The sequence below is a fragment of the Coregonus lavaretus genome (genome assembly GCF_964263955.1).
Source record: "Coregonus lavaretus genome assembly, chromosome: 25".
In the NCBI taxonomy this organism is placed as follows: Eukaryota; Metazoa; Chordata; class Actinopteri; order Salmoniformes; family Salmonidae; genus Coregonus; species Coregonus lavaretus.
The window spans coordinates 6,650,266-6,672,883 of NC_140012.1; the positions used below are offsets into that span (position 1 = coordinate 6,650,266).

The following is a 22,618-nucleotide window of genomic DNA, read 5'->3' on the forward strand; positions in this document are numbered from 1 at the left end:
AGTCCAGGCTCTGGCTGGGCCACTCAAGGACATTCAGAGACTTGTCCCGAAGCCACTCCTGCGTTGTCTTGGCTGTGTGCTTAGGGTCGTTGTCCTGTTGGAAGGTGAACCTTCGCCCCAGTCTGAGGTCCTGAGCTCTCTGGAGCAGGTTTTCATCAAGGATCTCTCTGTACTTTGCTCCGTTCCTCTTTCCCTCGATCCTGACTAGTCTCCCAGTCCCTGCCACTGAAAAACATCCCCACAGCATGATGCTGCCACCCCGGTGCTTCACCGTAGGGATGGTGCCAGGTTCAAAGAGTTCAATCTTAGTTTCATCAAGACCAGATAATCTTGTTCCTCATGGTCTGAGAGTCTTTAGGTGCCTTTTGGCAAACTTCAAATGGGCTGTCATGTGCCTTTTTACTGAGGAGTGGCTTCCATCTGGCCACTCTACCATAAAGGCCTGATTGGTGGACTAATGCAGAGATGGGAGAACCTTCCAGAAGGACAACCATCACCACAGAGGAACTCTGGAGTTCTGTCAGTGACAATCAGGTCACCTCCCTTACCAAGGCCCTTCTCCCCCGATTTCTCAGTTTGGCGGGGCAGCCAGCTCTAGGAAGAGTCTTGGTGGTTCCCAACTTCTTCCATTTAAGAATGATGGAGGCCACTGTGTCCTTGGGGACCTTCAATGCTGCAGAAATGTTTTGGTACACTTCCCCAGATCTGTTCCTCGACACAATCCTTTCTCTGAGCTCTACGGACAATTCCTTCGACCTCATGGCTTGGTTTTTGCTCTGACATGCACTGTCAACTGTGGGACCTTTTATATAGACCGGTGTATGTGCCTTTCCAAATCATGTCCAATCAATTGAATTTACCACAGGTGGACTCCAATCAAGTTGTAGAAACATCCAAGGATGATCAATGGAAACAGGATGCACCTGAGCTCAATTTCGAGTTTCATAGCAAAGGGTCTGAATACTTATTTAAATAAGGTATTTCAGTTTTACATTTTTTAAAATACATTTGCAAAAATGTCCAAAAACCGGTTTTCACTTTGTCATTATGGGGTTGTGTGTGTGTGTGGATTGTTGAGATTTTTTTTGGTCTTTTAATCCATTTTAGAAAAGGCTGTAACGTAACAAAATGTGGGAAAGTCAAGGGGTCTGAATACTTTCCAAAGGCATTATATATATATATATATATATATATATATATATATATATATAGTACCAGTCAAAAGTTTGGACACACCTACTCATTCAAGGGTTTTTCTTTTTTTTTACTATACTCATTCAAGGGTTTTTCTTTATGACATCACAACTATGAAATAACACATATGGAATCATGTAGTAACCAAAAAAGTGTTAAACAAATCAAAATATATTTGAGATTCTTCAAATAATCACCCTTTGCCTTGATGACAGCTTTGCACACTCTTGGCATTATCTCAACCAGCTTCACCTGGAATGCTTTTCCAACAGTCTTGAAGGAATTCCCACATATGTTGAGCACTTGTTGGCTGCTTTTCCTTCACTCTGCGGTCCGACTCATCCCAAACCATCTCAATTCGGTTGATGTCGGGGGATTGTGGAGGTCATCTGATGCAGCACTCCGTCACTCTCCTTCTTGGTCAAATAGCCCTTACACAGCCTGGAGGTTTGTTGGGTCATTGTCCTGTTGAAAAACAAATGATAGTCCCACTAAGCCCAAACCAGATGGGATGGCGTATCGCTGCAGAATGCTGTGGTAGCCATACTGGTTAAGTGTGCCTTGAATTATAAATAAATCACGGACAGTGTCACCATCACCCCCACACCATAACACCACCTCCTCCATGTTTTACGGTGGGAAATACACATGTGGAGATCATCTGTTCACCCACACCGCGTCTCACAAAGCCACAGTGGTTGGAACCAAACATCTCCAATTTGGACTGCAGACCGAAGGACAAATTCCCACCGGTCTAATGTCCATTGCTCGTGTTTCTTGGCCCAAGCAAGTCTTCTTCTTATTGGTGTCCTTTAGTAGTGGTTTCTTTGTAGCAATCCGGCCATGAAGGCCTGATTTCACACAGTCCTCTCTGAACAGTTAATGTTGAGATGTGTCTGTGACTTGTACTCTGAACATTTATTTGGGCTGCAATTTCTGAGGCTGGTAACTCTAATGAACTTATTCTCTGCAGCAGAGGTAACTGGGTCTTCCATTCCTGTGGCGGTCCTCATGAGAGACAGTTTCATCATAGCGCTTGATGGTTTTTGCGACTGCACTTGAAGAAACTTTCAAAGTTCTTGAAATGTTCCGTATTGACTGACCTTCATGTCTTAAAGTAATGATGGACTGTCGTTTCTTATTATTTGAGCTGTTCTTGCCATAATATGGACTTGGTCTTTTACCAAATAGAGCTATCTTCTTGGCACAACAAAACTGATTGGTTCAAACGCATTAAGAAGGAAATAAATTCCACGAATTAACTTTTAAGAAGGCACACCTGTTAATTGAAATGCATTCCAGGTGACTACCTCATGAAGCTGGTTGAGAGAATGCCAAGAGTGCGCAAAGCTGTCATCAAGGCAAAGGGTGGCTATTTGAAGAATCTCAAATTGCAAATATATTTTGATTTGTTTAACACTTTTTAGTTTACTACATGATTCCATGTTATTTCATCGTTTTGATGTCTTCACTATTATTCTACAATGTAAAAAATAAAGAACCATTGAAGGAGTAGGTGTGTTCAAACTTCTGACTGGTAGTGTGTTTGTGTGTAAGCACGCACACACACACTGAACAAAAATATGAACGCAATATGTAAAGTGTTTGACGAGCTGAAATAAAAGATCCCAGAAATTTTCCATAAGCACAAATGTTGTGTACAAATGTGTATTTCATCCCTGTTAGTTAGCATTTCTCCTTTGCCAAGATATGCCACACCTGACAGGTGGATGGATTATCTAGAAGCTAATTTAAACAGCATGATCATTACACAGGTGCACCTTGTGCTGTGGATAATAAAAAGCCACTCTAAAATGTGCAGTTTTGTCACACAACACAATGCCTCAGATGTCTCAAGTTGAGGGAGCGTGCAATTGGCCTCCGTCGTTTTAGAGAATTTTACAGTACGTCCAACTAGGGCTGTGGCGGTCATGACATTTTGTCAAGCGAATAACTGCCGGTCTCACGGTAATTTACCATTAATTAACAAACACGTTTAGCATCTCCTGGCGTCCATGCATAGCCTACAAGCCACTGATGCAGACCTTTTTAGAACATCTACATTTGAAAAAGTCTAATAAATCATTTTAATATGGACTACACCATCACAAATCTATTTTAGATGGGTCTAAAGAAACATGATATGAAGGAAATGTAGTCCATTTCAGAAGAACAGAATAGCATACTCTGCGTTGTCCTTATGTTAGGCCCTGATCTGGCTACACTAGTTCATTTAGCAGACAATATTTGCTTATAAGTCCCGTGGCATTCTTTTGTAGTAAGAACAATACAATTGAACATAGCTGAATAAAATAGAAACTGTATTTTTCCCCAAACAATTTCAGAGGGAGTGCGCACATGCGACTGTTCTGTATTGAGCGGTTGTTAATAATAATAATATGCCATTTAGCAGACGCTTTTATCCAAAGCGACTTACAGTCATGCGTAACAAAGAAACAGGTCCTCCTATATGCTTAATTTAGAGTTATTTATGCAATTTTAGTTTGTTTTAAATTTCTTCTCCCCAATGTCTCATCGCTGCAACTCCCCAACGGGCTTGGGAGAGGCGAAGGTCGAGTCATGCGTCCTCCGAAACATGACCCGGCAAACCGCGCTTCTTAACACCCGCTCGCTTAACCCTGAAGCCAGCTGCACCAACGTGTCGGAGGAAACACTGTTCAACTGACGACCGAAGTCAGCCTGCAGGTGCCCGGCCCGCCACAAGGAGTCGCTAGAGCACAATGTAGTGACGCCGCAACACTGCGATGCAGTGCCTTAGACCGCTGCGCCCTATGTTTAGATTTTTAAAATAGATTCTAAGGATGCATGATGCGACTGATTTGAAAAAGGTTGCATGAAAGGCATGAGCTCTGCTTTGTTTCTTGTGCAGGCTGTACACACTTCATCAGTCTCTCATTCACATTTTGACAAGCACTTGATAATATTCTCACCAGGCCTCAAATTTCCTGGCAGCATCCCCCTTGTGTGGCTGTAATGCCCCTTACAAAAATCCATGCATTTTGCGGTCAAAATGGCCGTTATGCCCTTGGGCTGAATATAATAATTATAATTCCGGCTGCCAAGCACCTCACGCACATGGCTCTCTGATATCTCAATTCCGATTAGCCAATGCCCGTCACGTGATCAGATCCTTGTCACAGGCATCGCCGCTCCAAAGTAGGCTACAAGTGAAGACCGACACATCGTCTTATTGAATTCCGACGAGCATATTGAACATGTTATAACTGTCTACATTTACTTTTCATCAGCCAACAAGATGAGTAGGCCTAACGAACAGCAAAAACACTAGCCTATGTCAATCTAATATCCCCCATAGTACAAAAGTTTACCTATTCTATTGGTCAACTTGTCCTTCTGTGCAATAAATAAATATTCCAAACATACTCTGGGACAGTTGTGATGCCATAGATCCCAAATTAATACAACCACTGGCATCTCAAACTTTTAAAAGCAATGTGGCTGATGCAACAGATCAGAACGTTTAGCTTAAAATGTTGATTAACTATTCGGCCATTTCTTCACATTATAAGCGCAGCAATGCGCACATGGCAGTAGGCTATAAGCGCAAATGTTCCAAAATGCAATCAGTTAGCGGGAAAACACCATTCTCAAAAGTGACCGCAAATGCGATTATGCATGTAATGCTTTATTGTAAAGGAGCATTCTCCAAACTTGAAAATCACGCGCCGCCTATGAATGCCAGTTACGCTCTACACCGGTTGTAAAGTGGATGAATGTGCTTAATTTTAAGTCGTTATTTGGCCACTTTAATTGTGATACAAACCTTGTCAAAACATATAGGGGCCTGGGCCTCCCGAGTGGCACAGCGGTCTAAGGCACTGCATCGCAGTGCTAGAGGCGTCCCTACAGACCCGGGTTAGATCCCGAGCTGTATCACAACCGGCCGTGATCGGGTGTCCCATAGGGCGGCACACAATTGGCCCAGCATCGTCCGGGTTAGGGGAGGGTTTGGCCGGGGGGGCTTTACTCATCGTGCTCTAGCGACTCCCTGTGGCGGGCCGGGCGCCTGCAGGCTGACCTCGGTCATCAGGTGAACAGTGTTTCCTCGGCACGTTGGTGCGGCTGACTTCCGAGTTAAGGGGCCGGGTGTTAAGAAGCGCGGTTTGGCGGGTTATGTTTCGGAGGACGCATGACTCGACCTTCGCCTCCCGAGTCCGATGGGAAGTTGCAGCGACGCTACACGTTGGGCATCATTCACAAGTGGTGATAGGCTAATAGTCACCAATCAGACTATTCTTAATTTAATCATGTCTTTACATATACTAAATAATATATGTGTGAAATTAGTTTTGATTTAGAATGGATCATTATCATGCACCTGTCTCGAAACAACAGGGGCAGGAGAAAAAAATACATGTCATCTATGCACTTAAATAGCAAATGGAGGACGCTTTTCCCGTGGCTCATTTTCATGCCAGCCAGGTAGGTTATACTCCTGTTGTACAGCAAAGCAATGTGCTTGATATTACGAAAGTTGAGAAAAATATATAGTAGGCCTAGCCTATAGAAAGTTGATGGGATCCTCTTTTTAATAGAGGCCATCAACTCTTTTCAATTACATAGCCTATAGAAAATGTTGCGCAACATGAGCTCATGGGCTCTCATGAAGTGTTTTGATTTGATTTTCGATTACGTTTGCATTAATGTCAGAGTAATTAGAGGGCCATCAGCAGCATCCGAGCTTGGGGAACCCGGGACTAAACGGTCACTTGGAATTTGACTGCGGTCATGACTCGTGACCGCAGGTGTGGCGGTAATACGGTCACTGTAATCGTCCTACGTCCAACTGGCCTCGCAACCGCAGACCACGTGTATGGCGTCATGTGGGAGAGCTGTTTGCTGATGTCAACGTTGTAAACAGAGTGCCTCATGGTGGAGTTATGGTATGGGCAGGCATAAGCTACGGACAACTAACACAATTGCGTCTTATCGATGGTATTTTGAATGCATAGAGATACCATGACGAGATCCTGAGGCCCATTGTTGTGCCATTCATCCACCGCCATCACCTCATGTTTCAGCATTATAATGCATGGCCCCATTGATGTTTATTTCTTTTTGCTTCATCTCACTCTGTTATACTGTTTGATGCACCTCTTTCTCAGGGCTTTGTGGCTGTTCCGACGAAAAACCCAGATGGAACTATGAACTTGATGAACTGGGAATGTGCCATTCCTGGGAAGAAGGGGGTAAGTACAGCCATTTCTCTACACATGCAATACAGTTTCAAATAGTCATTGTTTATAGCACTCCATCTGTGCATAGTTGGTAGTAGATCATTGAGAGGAAATGTTTTGCACCTGCATATGTAGTAGTTGCATACACCAACACTAAGAAGTGGACATCTTGTATGAAACCAAAGAATTCTAGGATGGGGTCATAGCTCATCCTTGACCCTCACATAGTCCAAGTGTTTGTGATCCATTATAAACACGTGTGACTCATCCCCAGACCCCATGGGAAGGAGGCTTGTTCAAACTGCGGATGCTGTTCAAGGATGACTATCCTTCCTCGCCCCCAAAGTGTGAGTTTCTTTTTTCCCCTCACATTTTCAGTCATATCAGATCAGGTGATCACAAAGGTAGGAAGGATGTATTGGAACAGGACTTAGAACTTATCTCATGACCTATTTTCCCCTTACTGATTCCCTCGTTTTTTTCTATTTTATAGGTAAATTTGAGCCTCCGCTCTTCCATCCTAACGTATATCCGTCCGGCACAGTATGCCTCTCCATTCTAGAGGAAGACAAGGACTGGCGACCAGCCATCACCATCAAGCAGGTTAGGAGATACTGGTGATCGACTTACAAACTATAGCCACCAAATGGCTATGCCCAACTAACATGATCTTTATGTATTGTCATGTCTTACAGATCCTATTAGGAATACAGGAACTCTTAAATGAGCCAAATATCCAGGATCCAGCCCAAGCAGAGGCATACACAATTTACTGGTGAGTCCTGCTAGTATCGAGGGGATTCCTTCCCGATTGTAGTCTTGTTTTTGGATAGGGATATGGTGGATGTAACACTAGATTCCGATCATTGTTGTTTTACTAAACCCCTCTCTTGTTTTCAGCCAAAACAGAGTAGAATATGAAAAAAGAGTTCGAGCACAGGCCAAAAAATTCTCCCCTTCATAAGGGTGAAGACTCTGTTCGGCTTTGGCAGAAGGAATGGGTCAAACGCGGATCACCGCCCCTCTGTTTCTCGATGAATGTGCCCCTCTCACATCGGGACTTGCTTATAAGGACTTCTATATAAAACTTTGACAGGCATTCTGTGCCATCCTCTTCTCCTCTGACCTACCCCTTTTTTTTTTTGTTCTTAACCGCTGGGCTGGCGTGTGGTGGGTGCTGGGAGGAAATGGGTGCCGTAGCACCCCGGCCACTTCCTTTTAGCTGTATTACTTGTCTTATGGTGCGAGGGACACGGCACAGCACCGGTTTCACCATCGAATCAAAATAACCCGATCTTCAACGTCTTGGTTGTCTTTAAGTTTTTTGTTTAATTTTGCTCTCATTGGTCTACTCCTTAAAAACCCCTCCCCTCTTGTATTTTTTATTATTTTAATTATGTAAAATGTGCTATTTACTTACTTGTCAGTATTTCAACTGCTGTATAATGAATGGCACTTTTACACTGTCATCTCACTAGTGTCTCTAGATGGCTCTGTCTGATTTGTCTTACGCAGGTTTTCTATTCAGCATGCTGTAATATAAGAATCTGCTACCTAAACTGTCTTTTTTGTTATATGGAGTGTTTGCTATGAAAAAAAGAAAATGGCCACATTGACTCGCAAGGCAGGTAGGGTTACTTCTGTATTAGTCTTTATGTTTATATGGTGCTTTGTTCATGTATGTGTTAGTAAATAAACTGTTTCTATAAAGCCATTGTTACTCTGTCTCGAGCAGTAAAACTAGTGGTTAACAAATGTTGGCATAGAAAAGTTAATAGCTGTAGCTGCCCCCCATAACTCTTATTTAAGACACTTTCTATATACCAGATTTTGTACAAATAGTATATTAAAACATGTTTGAGCATCATGATACAGAGTAAGATTTTGATTTCCATCTCATTGAGTGGAGAAATAAAATAAAGGATCATAATACAGGATATTTGCACCTTTTATTTACAAAAAAACCCATATGTAAGGATGTTATTATTCCATATGAGTAAGAATTAACACATTTTTCTGTAGATTAAGAGCAAATGGGGCTTATTTATTTTTATGTTTTCTAGCCTCTTCCATGCTAACGTATGTCAGGCACAATATGCCTATCCATTCTAGGGGGCAAAATATAAATCTGTTTTCACTTTGTCATTATGGGGTGTTGTGTGTAGATAGAGGACATTGTTTTATTTAATCAATTTTAGAATAAGGCTGTAATGTAACAATGTGGAAAAAGTCAAGGAGTCAGCATACTTTATGAACGCACTGTATACATGATCAAGGATGGCCCCAGCGACGACCTGTAACCCAGCGTCTGATGCACCTTTCCTGGGCATTTCTTATGCCGTGTCTCTGGGGCACCGCTCCCGGCTCCCAGATGGCCCACTGGAGAACGTGTCTGAGGCAGTGTCTAGACTTGACAGTTCATGCAGCTTTTGTATTCTGATCATGGAGTTCTGATCATGGAATTGCGGACACGTCATGCATCTACATTTAAATGTCTACCGTGTCACTTACGTACGACTTCTGCTATCAAAATGTGAAGATCGCATTGAAAAGACTGGTCTAGACACAAGTCGCATTGTGGTTGGATTGTGTTCAGATCTGGCTGACCACTTCAGGAGGTGGTCAGGGACGCATTGTATGCGGATTTCTCCTTAGGTCTAGATGCAGTCAAGGCGCATACAGTGGGCGAAGTCATCAGCACTTTGCCCACAAGTTTCCAGAAAACGTTTTTGGGAGCAAGAGGCACCTTTTTTCATTAAACGTTGGAGGAAATGCCTTCCTAGTGTGTGAGGAACGTGTTTGCTGGCTTCATAAATCCTAGCCAGCTAGCTAGTTTTTGTTTGGCTAGAGTTATGCTAACCTTTTTGCAATCCCTTTTAGCTTTGCTTGCTGGCTAGTTAGAGGTCAGCTGCAGTAGTTGGCTACTGCCATCAAGATATTGTGTTATGATCAGATTTAGCGTGTTCCACTGTTTGCAGAATGAATACCGGCATTTCAATATAGCGCTGGAAAAGGGAATCCGGACTACGGCTGACCCCATTTAGTCGACTGGTCAATTGCTTGGTCGATAGGCTTTTGGCCGACCGAGATTTCTTTAGTCGAGCAGTAGCAACAAAAAAAAGACACCTGTCTGATTCGTGCCTGTCCGAGTCGACTGATCCATTGAGGAGGCCGTGGGGATGGCAAAGTCCATCAGTCTAAGACATGCTAGTGACATTGTATATGGTTATATTACTTAAGAACAATGGTGCAACACAAATACAAATATTATTTTATAACAAATGTGCTATCTCTCGCGTTAGATAGTGGTCTCTGTCGGCGGTTCTGAAACATCAGTGCGCTGTTGAATTGGCGCCTTTTCCAAGACCATGTTGGTATGTGCATAATAGCAAAGTTAACCAGCATATTGGTGTTGAGAACAATGCGGCAGAAGCAGCAGCGGAGCTAGGAGATGACAAACAGCCCTTGCCTTAATTGTCTAAGAAAAGTGAGGAGGGAGGAAACGCCAACTTAATTAGGTCTATAATCAATAGCCTAACTGTTAAATGTGCCTCTCAACCAGCTTCACCTGGAATGCTTTTCCAACAGTCTTGAAGGAGTTCCCACATATGCTGAGCACTTGTTGGCTGCTTTTCCTTCACTCTGGAGTCCGACTCAATTGGGTTGAGGTCCAGGGATTGTGGAGGCAAGGTCATCTGATGCAGCACTCCATCACTCTCCTTCTTGGTCAAATAGCCCTTACACAGCCTGGAGGTGTGTTGGGTCATTGTCCTGTTGAAAAACAAATGATAGTCCCACTAAGCCCAAACCAGATGGGATGGTGAATCACTGCAGAATGCTGTGGTAGCCATGCTGGTTAAGTGTGCCTTGAATTCTAAATAGATCACAGACAGTGTCACCAGCAAACCACCATCACACCTCCTCCATGCTTTACAGTGGGAGATAATAATATAATAGAATATACCATTTAGCAGATGCTTTTATCCAAAGCGACTTACACACATGCAGAGATCATCCGTTTACCCAAACCGCGTCTCACAAAGCCACGACGGTTGGAACCAAAAATCTCCAATTTGGACTCCATTGCTCGTGTTTCTTGGCCCAAGCAAGTCTCTTCTTCTTATTGGTGTCCTTTGGTAGTGGTTTCTTTGTAGCAATTTGACCATGAAGGCCTGATTCACACAGTCTCCTCTGAACAGTTGATGTTGAGATGTTTCATCATAGCGCTTAATGGTTTCTGTGACTGCACTTGAAGAAACTTTCAAAGTTCTTAATGTTCTGTATTGACTGACCTTCATGTCTTAAAGTAATGATGGACTGTTGTTTCTCTTTGCTTATGAGCTGTTCTTGCCATAATATGGACTTGGTCGTTTACCAAATAGGGCTATCTTCTGTATACCACCCCTACCTTGTCACAACAACTGATTGGCTCAAACGCATTAAGAAGGAAATAAATACCACGAATTAACTTTTAAGAAGGCACACCTGTTAATTGAAATGCATTCCAGGTGACTACCTCATGAAGCTGGTTGAGAGAATGCCAAGAGTGTGCAAAGCTGTCATCAAGGCAAAGGGTGGCTATTTTAAAGAACCTCAAATATAAAATATATTTTGATTTGTTTAACACTTTTTTGGTTACTACATGATTCAATGTGTTGTTTCATAGTTGTGATGTCTTCACTATTCTACAATGTAAAAATAAAGAAAAACCCTTGAATGAGTAGGTGTGTCCAAACTTTTGACTGGTAGTATGTATATTTGTGTGTGAATATATGTGTGTACAGTCGTGGTAAAAAGTTTTGGTCTTCACATAGTTTGCTGCTTCAGTGTTTTTAGATATTTTTGTCAGATGTTACTATGGTATACTGAAGTACAGTAAGGGAAAAAAGTATTTGATCCCCTGCTGATTTTGTATGTTTGCCCACTGACAAAGAAATGATCAGTCTATAATTTTAATGGTAGGTTTATTTGAACAGTGAGAGACAGAATAACAACAAAAAAATAAAGAAACTCATGTCAAAAATGTTATAAATTGATTTGCATTTTAATGAGGGAAATAAGTATTTGACCCCCTCTCAATCAGAAAGATTTCTGGCTCCCAGGTGTCTTTTATACAGGTAAAGAGCTGAGATTAGGAGCACACTCTTAAAGGGAGTGCTCCTAATCTCAGTTTGCTTCTGTGGACAGGTGTCTTTTATACAGGTAACAATCAATCAATCAGATTCCAAACTCTCCACCATGGCCAAGACCAAAGTGCTCTCCAAGGATGTCAGGGACAAGATTGTAGACCTACACAAGGCTGGAATGGGCTACAAGACCATCGCCAAGCAGCTTGGTGAGAAGGTGACAACAGTTGGTGCGATTATTCGCAAATGGAAGAAACACAAAAGAACTGTCAATCTCCCTCGGCCTGGGGCTCCATCCACCTTGTGGAGTTGCAATGATCATGAGAACGGTGAGGAATCAGCCCAGAACTACACGGGAGGATCTTGTCAATGATCTCAAGGCAGCTGGGACCATAGTCACCAAGAAAACAATTGGTAACACACTACGCTGTGAAGGACTGAAATCCTGCAGCGCCCGCAAGGTCCCCCTGCTCAAGAAAGCACATATACATGTCCGTCTGAAGTTTGCCAATGAACATCTGAATGATTCAGAGGAGAACTGTGTGAAAGTGTTGTGGTCAGATGAGACCAAAATTGAGCTCTTTGGCATCAACTCAACTCGTCGTGTTTGAAGGAGGAGAAATGCTGCCTATGACCCCAAGAACACCATCCTCACCGTCAAACATGGAGGTGGAAACATTATGCCTTGGGGGTGTTTTTCTGCTAAGGGGACAGGACAACTTCACCGCATCAAAGTGACGATGGACGGGGCTATGTACCGTCAAATCTTGGGAGATAACCTCCTTCCCTCAGCCAGGGCATTGAAAATGGGTCGTGGATGGGTATTCCAGCATGAAAATGACCCAAAACACACGGCCAAGGCAACAAAGGAGTGGCTCAAGAAGAATCACATTAAGGTCCTGGAGTGGCCTAGCCAGTCTCTAGACCTTAATCCCATAGAAAATATGTGGAGGGAGCTGAAGGTTCGAGTTGCCAAACGTCAGCCTCGAAACCTTAATGACTTGGAGAAGATCTGCAAAGAAGAGTGGGACAAAATCCCTCCTGAGATGTGTGCAAACCTGGTGGCCAACTACAAGAAATGTCTGACCTCTGATTGCCAACAAGGGTTTTGCCACCAAGTATTAAGTCATGTTTTGCAGAGGGGTCAAATACTTATTTCCCTCATTAAAATGCAAATCAATTTATAACATTTTTGCGTTTTTCTGGATTTTTTTGTTGTTATTCTGTCTCTCACTGTTCAAATAAACCTACCATTAAAATTATAGACTGATCATTTCTTTGTCAATGGGCAAACGTACAAAATCAGCAGGGGATCAAATACTTTTTTCCCTCACTGTATAATTACAAGCATTCCATAAGTGTCAAAGGCTTTTATTGACAATTACATTAAGTTTATGCAAAGAGTCAATATTTGCAGTGTTGACCCTTCTTTTTCAAGACCTCTGCAATCCGCCCTGGCATGCTGTCAATTCACTTCCGGGCCACATCCTGACTGAAGGCAGCCCCTTCTTGCATAATCAATGCTTGGAGTTTGTCAGAATTTGTGGGTTTTTGTTTGTCCGCCTGCCTCTTGAGGAATTACCACAAGTTCTCAATGGGATTAAGGTCTGGGGAGTTTCCTGGCCATGGACCCAAGATTTCAATGTTTTGTTCCCCGAGCCACTTAGTTATCACTTTTGCATTATGGCAAGGTGCTCCATCATGCTGGAAAAGGCATTGTCCTCGTCAACACTCACCTGTGTTAACGAGAGAATCACTGACATGATGTCAGCTGGTCCTTTTGTGGCAGGGCTGAAATGCAGTGGAAAAGGGTTTGCTTGCAAGCTGAAGAACACCATCCCAACCGTGACAAACGGGCGTGGCAGCATCATGCTGTGGGGGTGCTTTGCTGCAGGAGGGACTGGTACACTTCACAAAATAGATGGCATCATGAGGAAGGAAAATTATGTGGATATATTGAAGCAACATCTCAAGACATCAGTCAGGAAGTTAAAGCTTGGTCGCAAATGGGTCTTCCAAATGGACAATGACCCCAAGCATACTTCCAAAGTTGTGGCAAAATGGCTTAAGGACAACAAAGTCAAGGTATTGGAGTGGCCATCACAAAGCCCTGACCTCAATCCTATAGAAGATTTGTGGGCAGAACTGAAAAAGCGTGTGCGAGCAAGGAGGCCTACAAACCTGACTCAGTTACACCAGCTCTTGTCAGGAGAAATGGGCCAAAATTCACCCAACTTATTGTGGGAAGCTTGTGGAAGGCTACCCGAAACATTTGACCCAAGTTAAACATTTTAAAGGAAATACTACCAAATGCTAATTGAGTGTATGTAAACTTCTGACCCACTGGGAATGTGATGAAATAAATCACTCTACTATTATTCTGACATTTCACATTCTTAAAATAAAGTGGTGATCCTAACTGACCTAAGACAGGGAATTTGTAGTAGGATTAAATGTCAGGAATTGTGAAAAACTGAGTTTAAATGTATTTGGCTAAGGTGTATGTAAACTTCCGACTTCAACTGTATATGTATATATATTTATGTATTGTGTGTGTGTGTATATATATATATATATATATATATATATATATATATATTAGAAATAAGACCGATCCTGCTTCTGTTGCCTGTTTGAATGTTTGTTTAATAGCCTACTGATCACCAAGCCTCAAGCAACCACATGTCGGATAAACAATTTCACATTTGGCTTTTTTAAATATCTTTGCTATGCTGTAATAAAGGCTTTACACTTTCTTTCATTAGACCAGCCTCTATTATTAATAATGTATTTAGTGTTTACACTTCCAAATGATCAGAAATTATATTTATAATAACCCTCCTTTTTGTTATTATTACTATGAGTTAATTATTATTATTATTATTATTATTATTATTATTATAAGTAATGTCATTATCATTAGTAGGCTTAGTATAGCAGCCTTGTATAACCACCATCGAGCTGTAGGCCTAAGAGCGCATCCTGTTTAGTCTTAATACCGTAACTTACTTAGGCATATATTTCAATACTTACAGTGCCTTCGGAAAGTATTCAGACCCCTTGACTTTTTCCACATTTTGTTATGTTACAGCCTTATTCTAAAATTGATTAAATAGTTATTTTTTCCTCATCAATCTACACACAATACCCCAAAATGACGAAGCAAAAATAGTTTTTTAGAAATGTCTGCTAATATATATATATATATATATATACAGTGGGGAGAACAAGTATTTGATACACTACCGATTTTGCAGGTTTTCCTACTTACAAAGCATGTAGAGGTCTGTAATTTTTATCATAGGTACACTTCAACTGTGAGAGACGGAATCTAAAACCAAAATCCAGAAAATCACATTGTATGATTTTTAAGTAATTAATTTGCATTTTATTGCATGACATAAGTATGTGATACATCAGAAAAGCAGAACTTAATATTTGGTACAGAAACCTTTGTTTGCAATTACAGAGATCATACATTTCCTGTAGGTCTTGACCAGGTTTGCACACACTGCAGCAGGGATTTTGGCCCACTCCTCCATAGCTTCTCCAGATCCTTCAGGTTTCGGGGCTGTCGCTGGGCAATACGTACTTTCAGCTCCCTCCAAAGATTTTCTATTGGATTCAGGTCTGGAGACTGGCTAGGCCACTCCAGGATCTTGAGATGCTTGTTACGGAACCACTCCTTAGTTGCCCTGGCTGTGTGTTTCGGGTTGTTGTCATGCTGGAAGACCCATTCACGACCCATCTTCAATGCTCTTACTGAGGGAAGGAGGTTGTTGGCCAAGATCTCGCGATACATGGCCCCATCCATCCTCCCCTCAATACGGTGCAGTCGTCCTGTCCCCTTTGCAGAAAAGCATCCCCAAAGAATGATGTTTCCACCTCCATGCTTTACGGTTGGGATGGTGTTCTTGGGGTTGTACTCATCCTTCTTCTTCCTCCAAACACGGCAAATGGAGTTTTGACCAAAAAGCTATATTTTTGTCTCATCAGACCACATGACCTTCTCCCATTCCTCCTCTGGATCATCCAGATGATCATTGGCAAACTTCAGACGGGTCTGGACATGCGCTGGCTTGAGCAGGGGAACCTTGCGTGCGCTGCAGGATTTTAATCCATGACGGCGTAGTGTGTTACTAATGGTTTTCTTTGAGACTGTGGTCCCAGCTCTCTTCAGGTCATTGACCAGGTCCTGTCGTGTAGTTCTGGGCTGATCCCTCACCTTCCTCATGATCATTGATGCCCCACGAGGTGAGATCTTGCATGGAGCCCCAGACCGAGGGTGATTGACCGTCATCTTTAACTTCTTCCATTTTCTAATAATTGCGCCAACAGTTGTTGCCTTCTTACCAAGCTGCTTGCCTATTGTCCTGTAGCCCATCCCAGCCTTGTGCAGGTCTACAATTCTATCTCTGATGTCCTTACACAGCTCTCTGGTCTTGGCCATTGTGGAGAGGTTGGAGTCTGTTTGATTGAGTGTGTGGACAGGTGTCTTTTATACAGGTAACGAGTTCAAACAGGTGCAGTTAATACAGGTAATGAGTGGAGAACATGAGGGCTTCTTAAAGAAAAACTAACAGGTCTGTGAGAGCCGGAATTCTTACTGGTTGGTAGGTGATCAAATACTTATGTCATGCAATAAAATGCAAATCAATTACTTAAAAATCATATAATGTGATTTTCTGGATTTTTGATTCCATCTCTCACAGTTGAAGTGTACCTATGATAAAAATTACAGACCTCTACATGCTTTGTAAGTAGGAAAACCTGCAAAATCGGCAGTGTATCAAATACTTGTTCTCCCCACTGGGAGAGAAAGTGGGGAAAAAAAGTATTTAGTCAGCCACCAATTGTGCAAGTTCTCCCACTTAAAAAGATGAGAGAGGCCTGTAATTTTCATCATAGGTACACGTCAACTATGACAGACAAAATGAGAAAAAAAATCCAGAAAATCACATTGTAGGATTTTTTATGAATTTATTTGCAAATTATGGTGGAAAATAAGTATTTGGTCAATAACAAAAGTTTCTCAATACTTTGTTATATACCCTTTGTTGGCAATGACACAGGTCAAACGTTTTCTGTAAGTCTTCACAAGGTTTTCACACACTGTTGCTGGTATTTTGGCCCATTCCTCCATGCAGATCTCCTCTAGAGCAGTGATGTTTTGGGGCTGTCGCTGGGCAACACAGACTTTCAACTCCCTCCAAAGATTTTCTATGGGGTTGAGATCTGGAGACTGGCTAGGCCACTCCAGAACCTTGAAATGCTTCTTACGAAGCCACTCCTTTGTTGCCCGGGCAGTGTGTTTGGGATCATTGTCATGCTGAAAGACCCAGCCACGTTTCATCTTCAATGCCCTTGCTGATGGAAGGAGGTTTTCACTCAAAATCTCACGATACATGGCCCCATTCATTCTTTCCTTTACACGGATCAGTCATCCTGGTCCCTTTGCAGAAAAACAGCCCCAAAGCATGATGTTTCCAATCCTCTTCTGGATCATCCAAATGCACTCTAGTAAACTTCAGACGGGCCTGGACATGTACTGGCTTAAGCAGGGGGACACGTCTCGCACTGCAGGATTTGAGTCCCTGGCGGCGTAGTGTGTTACTGATGGTAGGCTTTGTTACTTTGGTCCCAGCTCTCTGCAGGTCATTCACTAGGTCCCCCCCCGTGTGGTTCTGGGATTTTTGCTCACTGTTCTTGTGATCATTTTGACCCCACGGGGTGAGATCTTGCGTGGAGCCCCAGATCGAGGGAGATTATCAGTGGTCTTGTATGTCTTCCATTTCCTAATAATTGCTCCCACAGTTGATTTCTTCAAACCAAGCTGCTTACCTATTGCAGATTCAGTCTTCCCAGCCTGGTGCAGGTCTACAATTTTGTTTCTGGTGTCCTTTGACAGCTCTTTGGTCTTGGCCATAGTGGAGTTTGGAGTGTGACTGTTTGAGGTTGTGGACAGGTGTCTTTTATACTGATAACAAGTTCAAACAGGTGCCATTAATACAGGTAACGAGTGGAGGACAGAGGAGCCTCTTAAAGAAGAAGTTACAGGTCTGTGAGAGCCAGAAATCTTGCTTATTTGTAGGTGACCAAATACTTATTTTCCACCATAATTTGCAAATAAATAAATTAATAATCCTACAATGTGATTTTCTGGATTTCTTTTCCTCAATTTGTCTGTCATAGTTGACGTGTACCTATGATGAAAATTACAGGCCTCTCTCATCTTTTTAAGTGGGAGAACTTGCACAATTGGTGGCTGACTAAATACTTTTTTTCCCCACTGTATATATATATATTATTTATTTATTTATTTTTTATCACATTTACATAAATATTCAGACCCTTTACTCAGTACTTTGATGAAGCACCTTTGGCAGCGATTACAGACTCAAGTATTTTTGGGCATGACGCTACAAGCTTGGCACACCTGTATTTGGGGAGTTTCTCCCATTCTTCTCTGCAGATCCTCCCAAGCTCTGTCAGGTTGAATGGGGAGCGTCACTGCACAGCTATTTTCAGGTCTCTCCAGAGATGTTAGATCGGGTTCAAGTCCGCGCTCTGGCTGGGCCACTCAAGGACATTCAGAGACTTGTCCCGAAGCCACTCCTATGTTGTCTTGGCTGTGTGCTTAGGGTCATTGTCCTGTTTGAAGGTCAACCTTCACCCCAGTCTGATGTCCTGAGCGCTCTGGAGCAGGTTTTCATCAAGGATCTCGCTGTACTTTGCTCCGTTCATCTTTGCCTCAATCCTGACTAGTCTCCCAGTCCCTGCCTTTGAAAACATCCCCACAGCACGATGCTGTTGCCACCAACATGGTTCACCGTAGGGATGGTGCCAGGTTTCCTCCAGACGTGACGCTTGGCATTCAGGCCAAAGAGTTCAATCTCGGTATCATCAGACCAGAGAATCTTGTTTCTCATGGTCTGAGAGTCCTTTAGGTGCCTTTTTGCAAACTCCAAGTGGGCTGTCATGTGCCTTTTACTAAGGAGTGGCTTCCGTCTGGCCACTCTACCATAAAGGCCTGATTGGTGGAGTGCTGCAGAGATGGTTTTCCTTCTGGAAGGTTCTCCCATCTCCACAGAGGAACTCTGGCGCTCTGTCAGTGACCATCGGGCTCTTGGTCAACTCCCTGACCAACGCTCTTCTCCCCCGATTGCTCAGTTTGGCCGGGCGGCCAGCTCTTGGAAGAGCCTTGGTGGTTCCAAACTTCTTCCATTTAAGAATGATGGAGGCCTCCGTGTTCTTGGGGACCTTCAATGCTGCAGACATTTTTTGGTACCCTTCCCCAGATCTGTGCCTCGACACAATCCTGTCTCGGAGCTCTACGGACCAATTCCTTCGACCTCATGGCTTGGTTTTTGCTCTGACATGCACTGTCAACTGTGGGACCTTATATAGACAGGTGTATACCTTTCCAAATCATGTCCAATCAATTGAATTTACCACAGGTGGACTCCAATGAAGTTGTAGAAACATCTCAAGGATGATCAATGGAAACAGGATGCACCTGAGCTCAATTTCGAGTCTCATAGCAAAGGGTCTGAATATCAAATCAAATTTGATTTGCCACATGCACCGAATACAACAGGTGTAGACCTTACAGTGAAATGCTTACTTACAAGCCCTTAACCAACAATGCAGTTTTAAGAAAAATTATTGTTAAGTAAAAAATAGATAAGTAAAAAATAACAAATAAATAAAGAGCATGGTGACGTCACCATTTTGTCCGAATGGGGATTTGAAACCCTTCAAACCAGTTTCATGTTTTCATTGTGAAATGCTAAAATACACTAAAATAAAACATGACATTCTGTATTGTTGCCTCATATTCATAATTTGTCTGTTTTGTGTGCTCATTCACCATCAAATGACTGACTGGGCTGTCTCAGTGGCTGTTCTCACTCACTCTCTAATGACTGACTGGGCTGTCTCAGTGGCTGTGCTCACTCACTATCTAATGACTGACTGGGCTGTCTCAGTGGCTGTGCTCACTCACTCTCTAATGACTGACTGGGCTGTCTCAGTGGCTGTGCTCACTCACTCTCTAATGACTGACTGGGCTGTCTCAGTGGCTGTGCTCACTCACTCTCTAATGACTGACTGGGCTGTCTCAGTGGCTGTGCTCACTCACTCTCTAATGACTGACTGGGCTGTCTCAGTGGCTGTGCTCACTCACTCTCTAATGACTGACTGGGCTGTCTCAGTGGCTGTGCTCACTCACTCTCTAATGACTGACTGGGCTGTCTGGCTGCAGAAAATCCATAGGTATTGTTGCTGTAAGAGATATTTAATCAACTTAAGCACTCCGCTTTGGTACATTATATATTCACATAAATGATTGTATAAACAAAAAAAAAATAGCCACTATTTTACCTCCTGTTACAGTATCTTCAGCAACTCAGCCCTCATCTCCGGTGTTGTCGGGAGGAAGTTGCTGGACAGGCATTTGTATATCTGGACCACAGCAGCCTGGTGCTTGCATGGAGCTCCTGTGTGCCCTACTGGACAAGTGCAGAGGTCCATCTCCATCTCAACAGTATAGGTCTGGCCTGGTGTGGTGCCCTTCACCCTGTACTGCTTCTCCCCCACCTGACAGACATTAGGAGAGAGAGGATAGGCAACTTATAATAGAAGATACAACAAATAATAAAAGACCACATGATGGATTTTTTAAATATTACAAACCTGTATTCATCACAATTTTACCTGCTCGATGTCAGATTGCTTGACGTTGCTTTCCTGGGCCAGACAACTTGAGTGCTGGAACATTTCCCAGCGACCAAGGGCAACGTCAGTGACCCCTGCCTCATAGTAGGCCTCCAGGTGCGATGTCAGCAGTTAAATAAGGCAGGGTGATTGAACGCGTTCGTGTGCTGAAGGATTTTATCCTTAAGGACCCGCATTGCTGCCTCCACAAAGTGTTTTGTGTCGTTCCCTCAGTTTGGCAGCTCCTCCCGATAGCTGAGTGGCCAACACTCTCAACGACTGAACAGTCGATCGAAGTAGACCGTGAATTTCTTGTACCTGTAATTAGGGTAAAATATGTACTTGAACAATGTCTTGTACTATCACATATTGGTTACAAAATGTATCCCAAATAACAACATATCCCAAATTTTAATTAGAAAAGACTCAAACGGATCAGCATGTCCTGGTTTTATCATAAAGTTACTGAGAATAAAGCATAAGTTAATATATTGCACCTCATTATACTGTCATACTACACTAACCTGGCTACAACTGGGTTTCGTTTTGCCTGTTGATAGAGGGGCTCAACCATCTCTTCACTGTCATAAATTATGTATTTGATGACAGTGAAGAGGGTCTGCCTGTCTCAGGTGTACTCCACTCTCCTTGCTCCACAGCCACCTCCACACTGCCTGGAGTAGGTGGAAGGTGCAGAGGAGCAGTTTGGCCCCTGGAAATGCCGTACCTAATGCTCCCCTCTCTGCCTTGCAGTCATCTGTAATGATGAGGCGAAGACCAGCCTGAACTCTCCCTGCAAAGGCGTCCTCCCTCAGCATGTCCTTCAACAGTTGAAATCTGTGCAAAAGGTAGTAGGACAAAGATGTGTCCCCAGTTCCCTACACCTGTTCACTACTAATACTTTCAAACGAAAAGGAGAGCCGCACACTCTAGGAGCTCACATGCAATAATTGAATAACCTAATATACCCTGATGAAGACAGCTTGTCTGTCGAAACGTTTGTTATTAGGTTATTCAATGATTGCATCTGAGCTCCTAGAGTGTGCTGCTCTCCTTTTCTTTTTTAGGGTTCTACTCCGTTAGCCAGCACCTCGCCTAAATAGGTATGAGTTTCTTTCGCCTCCACACTACTAATACTGTCCTGAATTCAAAAAAATATCACCCAGTTTCCTAGGCACCTATCTTAAAAATGTTTTAATTTACCGGTAACAGATCTGGAGGTCTGGACAGAGGGATCTGTTTGCCGAGATGAAGATGTAGTCCTCTCCGTACTCCATCTGCAGGTCGTTCTTCAGGACCGTCAGGGCAGATGAGGGGGAGTGCCCGATTTCAAAGAGCTGGGTCAGTGTCTCTATGTCTTTGGGCCCCACATCCCTGTGCCTGAGGGCGTCTGCCACAAACATGTTGTGGTTATGTACATTGTAGTTGCACACAATGGACGCATATTATGGAAGATGAGGGTCTTTGCTCCTGGGACCAACCACACACAGAATTATGTCAAATTGAGTCAGAGAACAAAGAGGGGATAACTGGATTAACAAACAGGTTTATTAGACATGAATCGCTGACCCACCTGCTCAATCTTCCGGTCTTGTCGGCACATGTCAGCAGAGTACAGGTAGTCTTTGCCTCGCATCAGGATTCTTGGACAGTCTTCTGTCATTGGCTGTTTGGAATCTGACGGCCACATTGTGTTGACACCTATAATGAGCCTGAACAAAATATATGGAGTTTATTCTTCTAATTTCTACAAAACAGCTAAACTATTTACTGGGATAAGGTAGGAGACCATAAATAACAAGACTAAACAAACAAGAAGTGTGTGTGTGTGTGTGTGAGAGAGACCGTGTGTGACATGACACTGTTGCTGATTTGGCCTCAACTTTTGTGACAGCGACCCTCCAAGTGATTCCTGACTCGTGTGTCTTCTGTAGCCACTCTTTAAACCGTCTTACTCCTTCAATGGCCATTCAAAAGAATGTCTCAAAAGAACAGTGGTCCATTTGTGTGGGCCTCTCCTCGTAGGAACCGACATGGTACTTTTAAAAAACATTTATGTCATTTAGCAGACGCGCTTATCCAGAGTAACTTAAGGGCACAAATAGATATTTCACCCAGTCGGCTCGGGGATTCGAACCAGTGATCTTTCGGTTATTTAGCCAACGCTCTTAACCACTAGGCTACCTACCTATTAGTAACGTTCATTTAAAAATTAAATTAAAATATTTTGAGATCTGTCCGCGGACCCTCCGCTGACCCGGACCCACCTTTGAGAACCCCTGGACTAAACATCATGTCACAGAATTCATCGCATAAAACAACGTTTGAATATTTATTGTATAATAGAAAAGTTGGTACATCATG

The 22,618-nt window shown here is 42.9% G+C and overlaps 1 protein-coding gene across 3 annotated transcripts in view; it reads left to right on the top strand.

Moving 5' to 3' along the window:
* Window positions 1–11,134, top strand: part of LOC311100958 (SUMO-conjugating enzyme UBC9-B-like) — a 29,980-nt gene extending 18,846 nt beyond the window's left edge. For all 3 annotated transcript variants that reach the window (XM_084141943.1, XM_084141944.1, XM_084141942.1), the window contains exons 3-7: window positions 6,342–6,425; window positions 6,688–6,760; window positions 6,907–7,016; window positions 7,109–7,188; window positions 7,314–11,134. In XM_084141943.1, the coding sequence (XP_083998069.1) occupies window positions 6,342–6,425; window positions 6,688–6,760; window positions 6,907–7,016; window positions 7,109–7,188; window positions 7,314–7,377 (411 nt within the window). In that variant the 3' untranslated portion in view covers window positions 7,378–11,134. The remainder of the gene's footprint in view (window positions 1–6,341; window positions 6,426–6,687; window positions 6,761–6,906; window positions 7,017–7,108; window positions 7,189–7,313) is intronic.
* Window positions 11,135–22,618: the final 11,484 nt, after the last annotated feature.